Below are 14,616 nucleotides of genomic sequence, written 5' to 3'. Positions count from 1 at the left end.
CTTTTTAAAATTATTTTCCTTGAAAAAAATATTTTAGTTTATTTCCATTTTATGTGTTCATCTTTTAAATGTAATTCATTTTATTTTTTGTAAATTGAATGTAATTCCAAGTGTATTTTAGTCGTTAATGTCTGCAGACTTCCTAGATGTGCCTGCCTGTCTTGCTTTATCAGTCACAGACAGTCTGAGGTGTTGAGGATTGTTCCCATTGTCTTTCCATTTGCATGCTCTCATTTTCCCCTCAGACTTTATCTTGTTATCTCTTATTTAATTGGCTAAAGGAATTATGCTGAAATGGCTTATCTCACTCAGCATTCTTAAAGACTGCTGTTCATAGTTTTCTCTTACCCAGTCCTAGTTTTAAATTAGGTGATTTTGCTATTTCTGTCACAAAAATACATTATAATGGTTTATCACGTTTTTGAAATAAAAAAAAACAGTATGTCTTGAAGAAATATGTTGGGTCTATCATGTGTTTATACTGCTTATTTTAAGTAATCAGGACCACCTTTCGACATCGACAAAACAATACTTTTAGTTATTTGTTTTAAATGTCAGAGAAAGGTCAGGGAACTTTCATGTTGTCAGATAGTGAGACATTCCCTGTTGCTGTCGCTTTGGCTATTTGGTCACTGTGAGAGAGGCATGCTGTTTTCACCAGGAGGTGAAGAGTGCCATGGCCAGCCATTAATGATTACAAGAAAGTTGTAGATTCCTCGCATACTTGCCTTGGGAAGCGTAAGGGAGCGAGCATCCAAACCAACAGGTGATGGATTAAGATTCAGACTGTAAAAATGAGACCCATCAGGAAAAGAAACCCGGATTAATGAATAGCTATTTGAGGGGTGTACATAATGATCAATGCTCTAAATCCCCTCCCAAAATGAAACAAAAGGAATGCCTATGACTATGTGTGTGTATTTCAGTGAGCGTAACCTGTTTGTCTAGTTTGACAAGGACAGGAAGCGAGTATCAGAGTAAGAGGGAGGCGACTGTAAAGAAAGAATGAAGTTGCGAAGGTTTAATTACATGTGTGAGTTAGAGAGTTTCAGAGAGATGATGGCGTAGTTGGCAGGTGGAAACAGAGAGTAGTACTTGTACTTAAAGAGAAGTCTTGCTCAAGGTGAGTAAGAGCAAAGTGAGGTGCTAGTGATGTCACAGAAAGGGGGAGGGAAGAGGCGGGGCTCACTTTTCTGAAACTCTTGCAACACCTTTTGGTCTCTTTGAAAGCAGACAAGTGAGTATTGTTCAAGGAAGCCACAACCCTGTGGGAAACTTTAGATCAGGACTATACTAAACCTTTCCAACTATCAAGGGATTTTACTGACTTGCTAACTGATCTGGTAAGGTCCATTTTAAGTTGTTTGAAATTAGAATACGTTGTCATTAGTTTTGTTGTTATATTAGACATGACTGTCAGAAATGTGTTAAGTTTTAAAATGCTCTTAGCAGTCAAATCTATCGTACGATCCATGTTCGGATCATATTGTTTCTATGCATATAACTCAGCGGTGCATTGGAGCAGTACCTGGTAGGGAGCATTTATTAACATTCCTAGTAAATCCTCACCCCCGCATGCTGATAGTATTTGGATATTGTACTTTCCCTGCCCTAAGCTGGGAAAGCTATGACGGAGCTCAAGGAAAAAAGCTCTGAAATGATAGTTCACATGAATGGCAGATGTTTTGGCCATGTTTTTAACACAGACCTGTTTTTCAGTGCTCTCCCTTTAGGGCAAAATCGAGGTACAACCTCAGTGGATGCTTTGTTTCTGTCCTGCTTAGATTGTATTGGCTTTATACTAGCAATTGTCTTGTGCTTCCAGCTAAATATATCAATATCCATTTGATCTAGTCATTGTTTTTGAGTGAATTCAGCATATATTGTTTCTAGGAATTAATAATGCATGTTTCCTGATTTGACAGAAAGCAAAGAAAAAATTGCTGAAATACAAGGATGTAAAAGTTCTTGATTAAATCTCACAAAAAAAATGCAAATCATAGAAATGAATGCTCAATGAAAATAAATGCTATTTTTTCCGTGTTCCTAATGTAGTCCTTGTCTAAATCTCATTTCCTTTTTCTCTGTAGCTTTTTCTGTGGAAACAGCTTGAAAACTTGTATTTCCGTGAGAAGAAGTTTGCCGTAGAGGTCAACGACCCTCAGAGGTGAGGAAATGGGACAAATATACACTAGGTCGAGCCTGACACAAACCTGAATGAGACACACAATGAGCTCAGTTTTGGTTTGTTTTTACTGTAAAACGTTCAGCATTATTTTTACTCTTTCAGACTGTAAGACATGGCCTTTGAATAGACTGACTAAGTAAATGTTAGTGATGCAAAGCCTTTTGGACGTAGCTGATGGGTTTCCAACACTGAACTGAAGCAGTGAAGCAATCGGTCACTTTACGCTGTAGTAGTAATACAGGCTATGGTTGCTCTGTAAACAAAGATGATATCATACCCACTGTACATTGTTGCCGTACTAGTGTCACCAACATGCCTTGTTGTCAATTGGTATAAAATATCATGTAACCCAATAAACTGCTTTATGTAGTAATATTCAATTTTATTGATTTTATCCATTTAAGAACTATTTAGTTTGAGTAAATCAGCATGTAGTATTTATCTTTGAATACAATGCAAAAAATATCCGTCACAGAAACTAACTTTCTCATTGGCAATAAATAGAATGAGGAATGTGTTTATGGTTGACTTCAATGTGCACATGTGTTAATCCATAGAAAAACAGCTTCTAGACGCACATTTGGTCAGTCTGGTCAGGTCATCCACACGTGGTATGCCAGCCACTCTCTGATCAAAACCATCTGGGTAATGGCAATCAGCCAACACCAGTTCTACCTGGACCGCAAACAGAGTAAAGTGAGTATGCATTAGTATTAGTGCATCTTTAATACTTAATACTATGATATGCTGATATCATGCAAAAGAAATTGAGATGATGTCATAACCGCCGCTTCTTTTTTTTTTAACCTAAAGGCTAAAATAACTACAGCAAGAAGTTTAGGTGATATTGCCATGGATCTCTCAGAGACTGGAGCTCCAAGGAACAGTAAGCTGGTCCGCATGGAGAGTAAAGACAAGCTCATCATGGCCAGCAATGGAAGTTTGGTCTCTTCCAGTAAGTCAATCTCTTTCATTTATTCCAAGAACAGCCAAATGAACTTTGTCGTTCGAACTGATATCATGATTGAGCTTGCTTTTTCTTTCATTTTAGATTCTGCCGACAATGATGTGAATGAGGAACAGAAGAAAGAGAAGATTGCAGAACTGAAGAACAAACAGAAGAGCTTAAATGAAATTCTGGCACTAAAGGAAGAAGAGCTAAAGAGAATCTGCCTCCGGGAAGCTGTTAGTGGCTTGTCATATATCCATACAGTCTTTTAAGTTTGTCAATTTAAACCGGCCTATTTTACAAAAAAAATTCTTTGCTTTCTATTTTTATTTGACCAGGAACTTACCGGTGTGTTACCCAAGGAGTATCCTTTGGCATCAGGAGAGAAGCCCCCCACTGTTCGAAGGCGCATTGGAACTGCTTTCAAATTGGATGATCTTTTCCCTTACGATGTGGTAGGTTGTCTCATTCATTCTTCTCAGAAATGCTGCAAGAACTCCTCGCATTTTGTGTTCTTCTATGCAAAATGAATGTGTTTTTCCCCCTTGCAGGACCCTCATTTAAGAAACTTGGAGGGCTGCTTTGCGCTCCAGAAGAAGATTGTGGAGGCAGCGAAAAAACTTGCCTATGAAAATGAGCTCTGTAAAACTGTGAAGAAGAAACGCAGGAGAAACCTTCTGGATGCTACCAAAAAACTTCAGGAGATTGAAGATCAGATTAATGGTTACAGAATGAAGATTGGCAAGGAGCCCACACAAAGAGCTTCTGTCATCATTGCTGGTGCATATGTGGTTTATTGATTACTCATGATTATATAAATGTATTGGTCAAAATATGTGGGACACTGAAATCATGCATGCGTATACTGCGTATGTAAACTTTGCTCTCTGTTGAAAGTTTTATGTGATGAGCTGATGTTTTAGGGTTGTTATAGTATTTGATCATGGCGGAAAGGAAATATTAATTATAATCTTAATTGTTGTTGCAGATGATGTGAACCTTGACAGACTTTCTGACTGCCTAAATTTGGAAGATGGTGAGTACTGTTGGCGTTGAATTCAGGTACTCGACCGTTCAAAATTTTGGGGTTGTCTTTTTATTTTTTATGCTCACCGAGGCTGCATGGCAAAAAGCATTTTTCTGCAGTCAATCATTCACAAATCATCATAATATGCTGACTTGGTGCTCAAGGTTTGTTTCTTGTTGTCATCAATGTTAAAACAGATGTGCTGCCTAATATTTTTGAAACCGTGATTTAATTTTTTTTTTCCAATTTGTTCTTTTACACTTTTTAAATCATATATTCTCTGAATAGAAAGTTCAAAAGAATAGAACAGCATTTATTTGAAAAATATATTTTTTTTTAATACATATGTCTTTACTTTTTTTGTCAATAAAACCGAATTAAAGTATTTTTTTTTGACCTACCTGATCTTATTGACCCCAAACTTTTGAACAGTAGTGTGTGTAAGCATGTGGCTACTCTCTTAATCTTATTATCTTGTTTTGTCTTAGATGAGCCATCGCAGAGACAACGTTCACGTTCAGTACAGTATTCTCCACGTCCTAACTCGTCAAACTCCTTCACTGCATCATACAATTCGGATCACGGAAATGACGACCACCAGAACTATAGCAGGTGAGAGGCCCACCAACCACAGCTCTTTCGGATTAATCTTATTCACTTCCTACCTTTCCCTGCCTCTGGCTGTTATTTACTTTTGGGCCAGTTGAGCTAGTAGAGACCTGTGATCAAGGAATCAGCTCTGCATTCCAGTCTTCCCTTGCCTCCATTTCTTCCTTCACAGTCTCCTCTTATCAGCCAAAACACTCACAGTGTTAAAAATAGTGCCCCAGGAATAAGCATGTCACTGCTTGACTGCAAAAACTCTAGCAATAATCGCAAAGTGGGGGCGGAAGGGCCATAAGCAAACAGGAAAGCTGCTCTGGAAAATCTCACAGGAACAACGAGCATTAATAGAATTAGCCAGTGAGGTGAAAGTTCAATGAGACCAAACTGCTGAAGTCTCCCGGTAAAAAGAGATGTAATTCAGTCGTTTCTTATTTAATCGTGTGTTCCTCAAAAACCATTGAGCTTTTGTATTAGATCTAGCTAGGAACAAGGGTGGTATAGCGTGAAAAGTTTTTCTTTACTTCCTTGGAGGCTTTGTATGCAGTAAGAACTCCACCCATGAAGGAAGTTTGGTAACGTGTTGTTCTTATCTGTGTTCTAGATTAAATTATGGAGAAGTCCAAGAACCTGTGAACTATATACAGGGAGACACCTTATCAACACACAGCAGCCCCTACCATCAACCCTCACGACAACCCTCAGACTCGCGGAGCATGCCCCCCACCCCGCAACTTCCCCGCAACGCTTACAGCAGCATCCAGCTCAGGTACAGTACACAATCAACCCTTCTTCATCACCCTCCCACTAGCATGCCCCCTGAATCATGCTCATTGGAACACTGTCTTTGTTCCTTACTCTGTAAATGTCAGGGATTTCCAGCTTTGTAAAAGTAATGGAAATGTGTAGATCTTAAAAAGCTGTGAATTTGTTTTGTTTTGCTCTGTTGTAAAATATTCAATGGGCCCTTTTCACAGAATGTGAAGCCACAACTTTTTATTTTGCTATTTGAGCAAATGGGAACACACACCCACGAAAAAAATAATAATAATGTGGTCTCTCATTTACCGCTATAGAAGTTCACACAACTTCTGCTTCTGAGAAACCTGGAAATGTGAAAAGTGTTTGTGTTGCCACAAACCAGTGTAAAACATTATTCTGTCTTATTAAAGGATTAGTTCACCCAACAATTCTGTCATCACTTACTCACCCTCATGTTGTTCCTTTGTTCGGTTGAACACAAAAGAAGATATTTTAAAGAATGTTGGAAACCAGACAGTTGAGGGCACCCATTGACTTCCATAGTATTTTGTCCCTACTATGGAGGTCAATGGCTACAGTCAACTGTTTGATTACCAACATTCTTTAAAATATCTTCTTTTGTGTTCAATGGAACAAAGAAACTCATACAGGTTTGGAACAACATGAGGGTGAATAAGTGATGACAGTATTTTTATTTTGGGGTGAATTATCCCTTTAATGTGTACTAGCGTTTCCAGTAAATACAATTGTTTTATTGAAATTATATTTTATTTTATTACATTTACCTTTATGCATTCAGCAGACACTTTTAGGGCGTAAAAAAAAAAATTGTTTGTTTCCGGTTTCCGACCGACCCTGTCAATTTATGTGCGACCCAAAATTATTTTATGACCTTGGGGAAGAAATAATAAAAATTAAATAAATACACAAATAAAAAACTCTGAGGCGAACTATTAATTTACTTTTTTGTACAGCTCCGTCTTTTTATAGCACGCGATGTAAGATGCATCTTGTCCTCCAGCAATCTATTAACAAAACGAGGCAGATATCGTTCGTTCGTCAAACTGAACTGTCTATAATACATATTATTCAAGTCTTTTTTTGTAATTTAGGATATTTTTATTCATATTCGCACACATACAAATACATGCATTCATAGGCATGCACACACCACATACTAATACCTCATCCGCCTAGTTTTATTAAAAAATCATCATGATCCAATCATGATCCCAATCCCATCTTCTGCTGTCTAGCACTTCTTTCGCCATGTATTTGTTCGTTTCTTTCATTATTTTACGCAATCCAAAACACTCTAACCTGCCGCGGTTCGTATCTCTAGAGCCCGTCTAACTTGTCCGCTTTTCCGGGACAAATGGATTTTTGAAGGACAAGTAAAAGAGAATTTTACTCGCCCCAACGGACAAGTAGCCTGATTAGAACATCAATAACAAACAAAAAAATAACTAGGGAATCACTAAACCGAGAGAATGATTCTGATTTTATTACATTTATTGCAAGTTGCGATCGATTGTGGATAATAAATGTAGCAGGCCTACTGTATTACTGATGGTAAGGTTGCGCTGTTTGTTGACGCTCGCGCAGAGAAATCTACACACATGAGCGGAGCACACACACACAGTTAACAACATACTCTGTCTATAAAAAATTTAAATGTGGAGTTTTTATATTTTAACATATGTTAAGCACTAAGCAGCCTCAATTATTTTTCCTGAATACCATCACGATTGAAAAAGTGACATTGATTTCCTACAACAGTTCAATAAACAGTTAAGATTAAGTCACTTACTGTTTATAAGCAATATTGGGTGTTTTTGTTCCATTTCAGCAGCGAAAATAGTTCCAAAGAAAAGTCACAGCAGAACCACGACGCATCTCACAGGAACTCATCCTGTTGTCATTACTGAATGATTCAGTATTTTGAACGAATCGGTTGAGTCAAGGATTCAATGACCCATTCATAAACATCAACATCTGTCTCATTCTTGAATGAATCAACCGTTTGAACGAATCGTTTGAATTAATGAATCAATAACTCACTCATTTATACGGCCGCCTGCCGCCACCTATTGGCAGTTTAGTGTTATGTTTATAAGTAGCCTAGTATATTTCTTTCCAATATTTCTTATTTGCACATTTAAATCAATTTCATAACATTATTTTATGAAATTGTAATTTTTCAGTGTAAATGATTTAATTTCATCAGCCCTACCTAGGGTAACAGTATGCTTCATCTTTCATTTTAAATTCCTAAATTTGATCAATAAATTCAATTATTTAGAATAATAAGACACTATTGGGCATTTAATAATATTGGTGGAGGGGATGCCCTTAAAGGTGCAGATATTACAATTTGCCTTTTTAAATATCAAAGCTGATTGAACACTGATGAGAATATTGCTTCAGAATAAAAAATAAATACATTTTAAAAATCCGGACAAGCAACTTTTTTACTCGGACAAGTGATTGACAGATTTACTTACTTGTCCGGAGGACAAGCACGTGAAAAGGCTTAAGGGGATAGTTCACTTTGAAATAAATTTTTGATATGTTTTAGCTTAACTCAAGGGCATCTAAGATGTAGGTGTCTTTGTTTCCACAGTAGTTTCGATTTTGATATTTTTAGGTTTGACTATCCCTTTAATGTCGAGCCCTGAATAATTTCCTACCCATCCCTTGCTGCCACTGAAAAAAAAAAAAAAAAAAAAAAAAAAAATCCCTACCGACCCATGACCTCAACTGACAACCAACCGGAACCAAACTTTTTTTTTTTTTAGGCCTAGTCAGAATTATTTGTAATATAAAATCCCAGATTTATTGAACAACTTGATTAGGAAGCAAACTAGAGCAGAGGAGAAATGTTTTTTTTTATTGTGTGTTTTAAAATGATTTTTATTTATGATTTTGATATTGTTTTCATGAATTATTTTGCTTCTTCCTTCATGAAGCACTCATTATCGGCAGCGCAGTGGCAGTCTGGAATCTCAGTCACAGTTCCTTACGGAAAGCGAACCATCCGAGCCTGTCTTCACCATCTCTTCTCCTCGTCGTAGCAACAGCACTGAAATTCTTGACGACGGCTCCTCAAACACCAGCCAGTCCAGCGTGGAGTACCCTGCGCCCGGCTACCATTCCCGTGCCAAAAACCGACATCGGAGGAGGCAGGGCAACATATACGCCAACACAGGAAGCATGCCTAACCTAGCACAGAATGACACACGTGGTTATACATCCCAGCCTCGGCAACAGCCAACCACCACAGCCTATTACGTCACTGGATATCCGCGCTACGTGGAACCTGAAGTGTATCCAAATGGACCGTATATGTATGAGACTGAGATGGAGGGACACTATAATGTTAACCCCTCCTACCCCAGACATGACCCTCATGGGAACTACGGCCATGATGAGATAGACGGTTTGGCTCATAACCTTTATGCCACGTTAAGGCCACCAAGGAACCGTCCTCCATCCAGGAATGAGAATATTGCCAGAAGCATGCAAAGGGCTGAAGTGGTGGAACACTTGCGTGGATGGTACAGCCGACAGAACAAACAACAAGGGTATGATACCTACAGGGGGCCACAGCAAAACCTAGGATACAGGACCATGTCATCAAGTTATGTGCGCAGTGACAGTACAGCTTCCTACTCAACAGGTGAGAAGTGTTGCTTAAAAACACATCCTGTTTCCTCATGTTACAAATACTCCTGGGCTTCAATGGGCGTCTTAAATTGGTGAATCTCTCAAACATTTTACACCAGCATGAAAAGGCATAAGACAAAAGAAGCCAATTCTAGGACCATTTGGTGGTTTTCATTGTGATCTTATTGACATGGCAATTGAGCACAATTTATCAGTAATGTAATGCAATTTTCTCTTACTGTTTAGACGGAAGGATTTATTTAATTCAAAATAAATATAAATTATTATCCCTCAAATGTCCTTCTTATATTTTAAATATTGATACCAACATTTATTTTCAAATATAGATGCCCATATTTAGTGGACACACAATTATTAAATTGTTGATGGTAAATGAGTCACGTGTTTTACCTATTTGCATAGATAGTATACATTTTCTGTTTTTAATGTTTTTATTACAAAAAAAGCTAGATTTGAAGCTGTCTTAATGGGCGTCTTTTTTTTTTTTTTATCAGACGATATTTGACCGAAATGCCCGCTTGCCAATTTAATCAGCCCAGCTAGTCTAAAACATTGGGTGTTTTGGTTGACTTGAATGCAGAATCATTTTCTTCTCTCTTGAACTGCGATGTTATGAGGTTCTCCTTCATTAATTTTCCTTTCATCTTCATGTAATCGCAGTTAGTTCGGGAAACTGGCACAGTCGACCAGTCATGGCAATGTCAGATTATGAAATGCCTCTCACACACCATCACCCCTACGGCTACAACACTGTCCATCACAGCCACCAGTTACACAGCAGGTATGACTCTTCTGTACACCATCATCCTTTACTGATTAGCTCATTAGCCTTTATCTGAACCGTCTTAAACCGAGGCATGCTTGGTGATTCAATAGCTCTGCACAATAAAAAATCCCTTAAGACCCATTTTGAATGATGGTCCCAAGCTCATAGTGGGCTCTTTTGACTTGGCCAGTAAGCACATCCTATAAAACACCTTGAAATGCTCACTTACACTTTCAAAGAAAATGCTAGTTTGAATAATGTATTTTTTTTTTTTTTTTTTGATGTTTGCCATAGTGTCCACAACTGATATGCTACAGTTCATTAGGGCATGTTCAAGCTAACAGCTTGCCTGACACAATGCATCTGGCTAATTCTGCAGGAGTGCTGGTGCGGTATCTGCTCTCACGCTTTGTTCTCCCTATGACCGATCTTTCCTTCACAGACATGACTCCAGCTCTCACCCTAAACGTGCTTGGCACTACCCTGCCAGCCCTCAGTACTGTCCTCCTCATTTCTCCCAAGCTTGTTCTTCCTCACTCCCTCCTCCTCCTCCTCTTCCTCCATCCTCTTCTTGCTATCAGATGAAGCAGATGGGTTTGTCCCCGCCTCAATCTGGTGGTGCAAGACATGCAAGGGTTAATAAAGCTTCATTTGCTAAATGTAGCCCTTGATAGTAAGTAAAGCGCCAACCGTGTGGGGTTGCTTTGTCTGTGCTCAGCGTGATTGATGTTTAGTCAGCGTCTCAGGATGTCTGGCTTGTTGTGTGTTGTAAAAATATGACTGCATGGCTTTCTTTTAAATGTGCTTGTGTTTCCTCCAAAAAGCTTTTAAAGTAGTAGTTCACACTTGTGTACTACTCACCCTTACTTGTATACTCTCTTCCATAAATATGCAAATAGAATGACCAGAGAGCTTGTTTTCATAATGGAGCGTCTATTTGTATCCATACGACTTGTGCATTATATTCTGTGTCTTTTGAAGTCACAGTATTCTTCACAAGCTGCAACATTAAGGGTTTTCTTTTCTGTTGACCTATTAGGGTGACCATGTTTTCACTGCCCTCAACACATAATCTACCATTCAAAAGTTTGGAGGGGTTTTTTTTAAAGAAAGTTTTGCTTTTATTCATTAATAAGGACGCAATCAGTCAAAAGTGTGCTAGTAAAGACACTTATGTTACAAAATATTTCTATTTCAAATAAATGCTGTTCTTTTCTCTTCATCAAATAATCCTGAAATAATTGATCACTGTTTCCACAAAAATACAGCATTGATACAGCTTCTTGAACACCAAATCTGCATATCAGTATGATTTCTGAAGGATCATGTGACACTGAAGACCGATGCTGAAAATTAAGTTTTGCCATCACATGAATAAATATATTTTTTATATTCAAATAGAAAACACTTGTTTTAAATTTTAATAATTCACAATATCTCTGTTTTACTGTATTTAGATCAAATAAATGGACCATTGGTGAGCATAAAAGACTTTTAAAAGTCTTACTGACCCTGAACCCTGATAATTTAGAATTGTATATTTATATTTATTACTCTATATTTATCAATTTATATACATAAGAAACTAATTTAATATGTCAAATGTTCAATTTTCTTTATAAAGAAAGCAATAATAGCTGGTATAATAATTACACAGGAAACTCTGAGATGGCCATTAACTTGAACAATTTTGCTGGCAAGTTATCCAATAATTTTATCTAGTTTACGTAAATTGCACATTAAAACCAAATGTTTATATGTGTAAGGCATAAAAATACACATACATAAATAACAAATGTAAAATACGGTAATGCAGCGCCGGCCCTGCCTCAGTCAATTATGACTAAAGACACTTTACAAAATGGCATTTTTTGAGTGCATACGTATTTGCAACAAAATAAAGAGTGAGCAAATTTTATTTTTATTTTTGGGTGAACTTTTTTTAAGCATCAATATACGTCAAGTCGTCGTCTCTCTTGCTGTGTGTAATGAGCACACATGAACACTTACCTATTTGGTCCGATTGACTACTGCTTACCCTTCCTCCCAAACCAGCCCTGACCCCCATCTGCTGGCTCCGCATCCTGACCCTCTAATGGACAGATACCCACCCGAGTACGGGTGGATGACTCCGGGCAGGAGAAGCCCATTGCCTGTACCTTTAGAGGTGCCTGGTGCTGTTGCCAGTGGTTATGACCCGGAATACTTTTACACTCATTGCTAGAGACAGACAACACGTAAAACAGTGGTGAGATATGAAGGACTCGCTTTTGCCTCTCTAACTATAATGACGAATCACTCAGGGGTTAACAAGACTGCGGTTACAGTCGTTTCCACAGCACTTTCTACCGCTTACTCACTGGTGGTGGGCTGGTTGTGTGTTTTCTTCTAAAAAAGGGTGAAGTATCATTTTGAGGGGAAGCATGTGACCCTGCGCTTCATGTTTTTGATTGCTGTGTGCAAGTTATGACAAGTATACGTGTGTGCTTTTGTATGGTCTGCTTTAGGTGTGAGTCTTTAACACTGTTCAGTGATGTTGTGTCTCACTCAATCTACTCAACACGTTGACATGCAATAAGCAAAAAAAATCCTCAATATGGAAACTAGGCACGTTTCTTGACTAGATATACTGAATCCCTTTGCACACAGTGCTGAAAAACCAGCTGCACAAGAAGTTATTTTTGTAACATTGTTGTTCCTGCAAAACCATTCACCCAAACTCTGGTTTTCAGTATATCTGGTGTTGTATTTATATACTACACTTCACGGCCAAAATAAAAGTCACTGTTTGGATTTATATAGGTAAATGCTTAAGAGTCTAAAATTGGTGCACTTCTTGATGGAAATAAATGTTGGGATGTTATTTCCATTAAGAGGTGCATCAAATTTTGGTCAAGATCTTGTATTGACAATGCAAGAGTCCAGCACTCTGTTAAGTCTCCTCCAGAACATCCCAAAGACTTTCAATGAATTTAAGGTCTGGACTCAAGAGGTGCCAATTCATGTGTGAAAATGATTCTTTACGCTCCCTCTTAACCATTCTTTCACAATTTGAGCCTGATGAATCTTGACATTGTAATCCTGGAATATGGCCATGATGTGTCTTCCTACATGGTTTAGAAATGAAAAGCCACACACTCCATCAGTTAGGGTTAGAAGAACTGTTGCTAAAGAGTTCATAGACTCTTAAGCATTTGCCTATTTAAATCCAAACAGTGACTTTTTTTTTTTTTTTTAGTCGGCCAGTGTATGTTCCACCGGGGTTTGAAATATTCAATAAATCAGTGTATTTTAAGTCATTGTCCATATTTCCTGTAGATTATTAAAACATTTTTATTCTCTTTTCTATTTGCAGGTCGTATATAGACGTGAGCCACCACGATTCACACACGAGCAGCCCAATAGACAGCAGTTTTGACTCTGAAGAGCAGCAGATGCTGCATTGGCATGAGGACTCGAAACCTGGAACCATAGTGTAGAGACTATGGTCATGTGCCTTGTTCTCATCCCATTTGCTTATTAATAGCAATGAATTCCAAAGTTAGGAATGTTGCCGGACAAGAGCCTTAAAACATGCGTGTGAAGATGATCCTGCTAGACGACATGAAAGGACTATTGCGTTTCGTGAACAAACTATGGGATAGCACTTCGCCTACAATACACAGCTGCTGTGGAAACTTGTGGTGCTGTGGGCAGAATGAACTGGGGACATTGTCTAACTCTCAATACACTCTGTGGCATTGAAGGATATTGCAACATTAATATTTCATCAGGCACAAGCTAAAAATGATATGAAGGATTGAAACCAGATTTTTCCCACCAAAATATTCCACAATGCTTTTTGTTGCTGATCTCCTCTTTTATCGACGAACTTTTACAGTGTTTTTATGTTCAGAAACCAAAATGGGATGTGATGGTGCAACAACTTTTTCATTCAGTATTTTCACTCTCGTTTTAAGTGCGTTCACAATAACAGGAATCATTCTTTTCTGGCTTTAGACCTGTGTACTATTTAAATGTGGTTCACAACCAGCAATCCTGTTTTTGATCAGTGTGCAACTAACATTTTGGGCCAGTCATAAGAAGAATTTGTTTTAGCACATGCCAAGTACTAGTAAATCATGCCTGTCCACATTCTACTTTGCGTCAGACATTGCCAAGTATTCAGTTTTCTAATACTGTTGAATGGTTTGGAACAGCTCTAATAATTGAAACATGATTATATGGGAGTATAATTGTTTTAATACTGTCACTAACAATTAGTCAGGTACAATAATTGTTACCATTTACTGCACTTTTATACCCTAATGGACTTTGCTCACTCGGAAAGATTGGAAACCGTGAGCGAGCACACTGCGTCTCTCTTTCTCTTTAGAAACGGGAACTGTATATTTGTAAATACTGTACAAACATTTGATACATTTTTCACCTTTTAGAGAGATTTGTTTTTATCATTTTGAAAGATTTTGTTTTGAAAGCATATAATATATAGTTTGGATTTATCAAGCTGGTTCTTAGTAATTTGTCTAAAAAAATTCATTGGAATTAAAAAAGAAAACCAACATGTATTGCCCTTGTTTTTTGTCAGTTTTGAGCATGAATGATTTTATGAGCGTTTATAATAATAGTAAATA

The 14,616-nt window shown here is 37.8% G+C and overlaps 1 protein-coding gene across 4 annotated transcripts in view; it reads left to right on the top strand.

Moving 5' to 3' along the window:
• frmd4ba (FERM domain containing 4Ba) overlaps positions 1–14,544 on the top strand; it is a 50,515-nt gene extending 35,971 nt beyond the window's left edge. For 3 of the 4 annotated variants that reach the window (XM_089134361.1, XM_039689236.2, XM_089134362.1), the window contains 13 exons: positions 2,091–2,167; positions 2,746–2,884; positions 3,002–3,143; positions 3,240–3,373; positions 3,476–3,592; positions 3,689–3,917; positions 4,126–4,173; positions 4,653–4,776; positions 5,372–5,536; positions 8,499–9,208; positions 9,877–9,997; positions 12,038–12,230; positions 13,338–14,544. In XM_089134361.1, the coding sequence (XP_088990487.1) occupies positions 2,091–2,167; positions 2,746–2,884; positions 3,002–3,143; positions 3,240–3,373; positions 3,476–3,592; positions 3,689–3,917; positions 4,126–4,173; positions 4,653–4,776; positions 5,372–5,536; positions 8,499–9,208; positions 9,877–9,997; positions 12,038–12,206 (2,175 nt within the window). In that variant the 3' untranslated portion in view covers positions 12,207–12,230; positions 13,338–14,544. The remainder of the gene's footprint in view (positions 1–2,090; positions 2,168–2,745; positions 2,885–3,001; positions 3,144–3,239; positions 3,374–3,475; positions 3,593–3,688; positions 3,918–4,125; positions 4,174–4,652; positions 4,777–5,371; positions 5,537–8,498; positions 9,209–9,876; positions 9,998–12,037; positions 12,231–13,337) is intronic. The other variant, XM_039689237.2, reaches the window with a different exon arrangement.
• The last annotated feature ends 72 nt before the right edge of the window (positions 14,545–14,616 follow it).

Source organism: Pimephales promelas, chromosome 8, assembly GCF_988280905.1.
Source record: "Pimephales promelas chromosome 8, fPimPro1.hap1.1, whole genome shotgun sequence".
Classification (NCBI taxonomy): Eukaryota; Metazoa; Chordata; class Actinopteri; order Cypriniformes; family Leuciscidae; genus Pimephales; species Pimephales promelas.
This window is presented reverse-complemented; position numbering and strand designations above follow the sequence as displayed.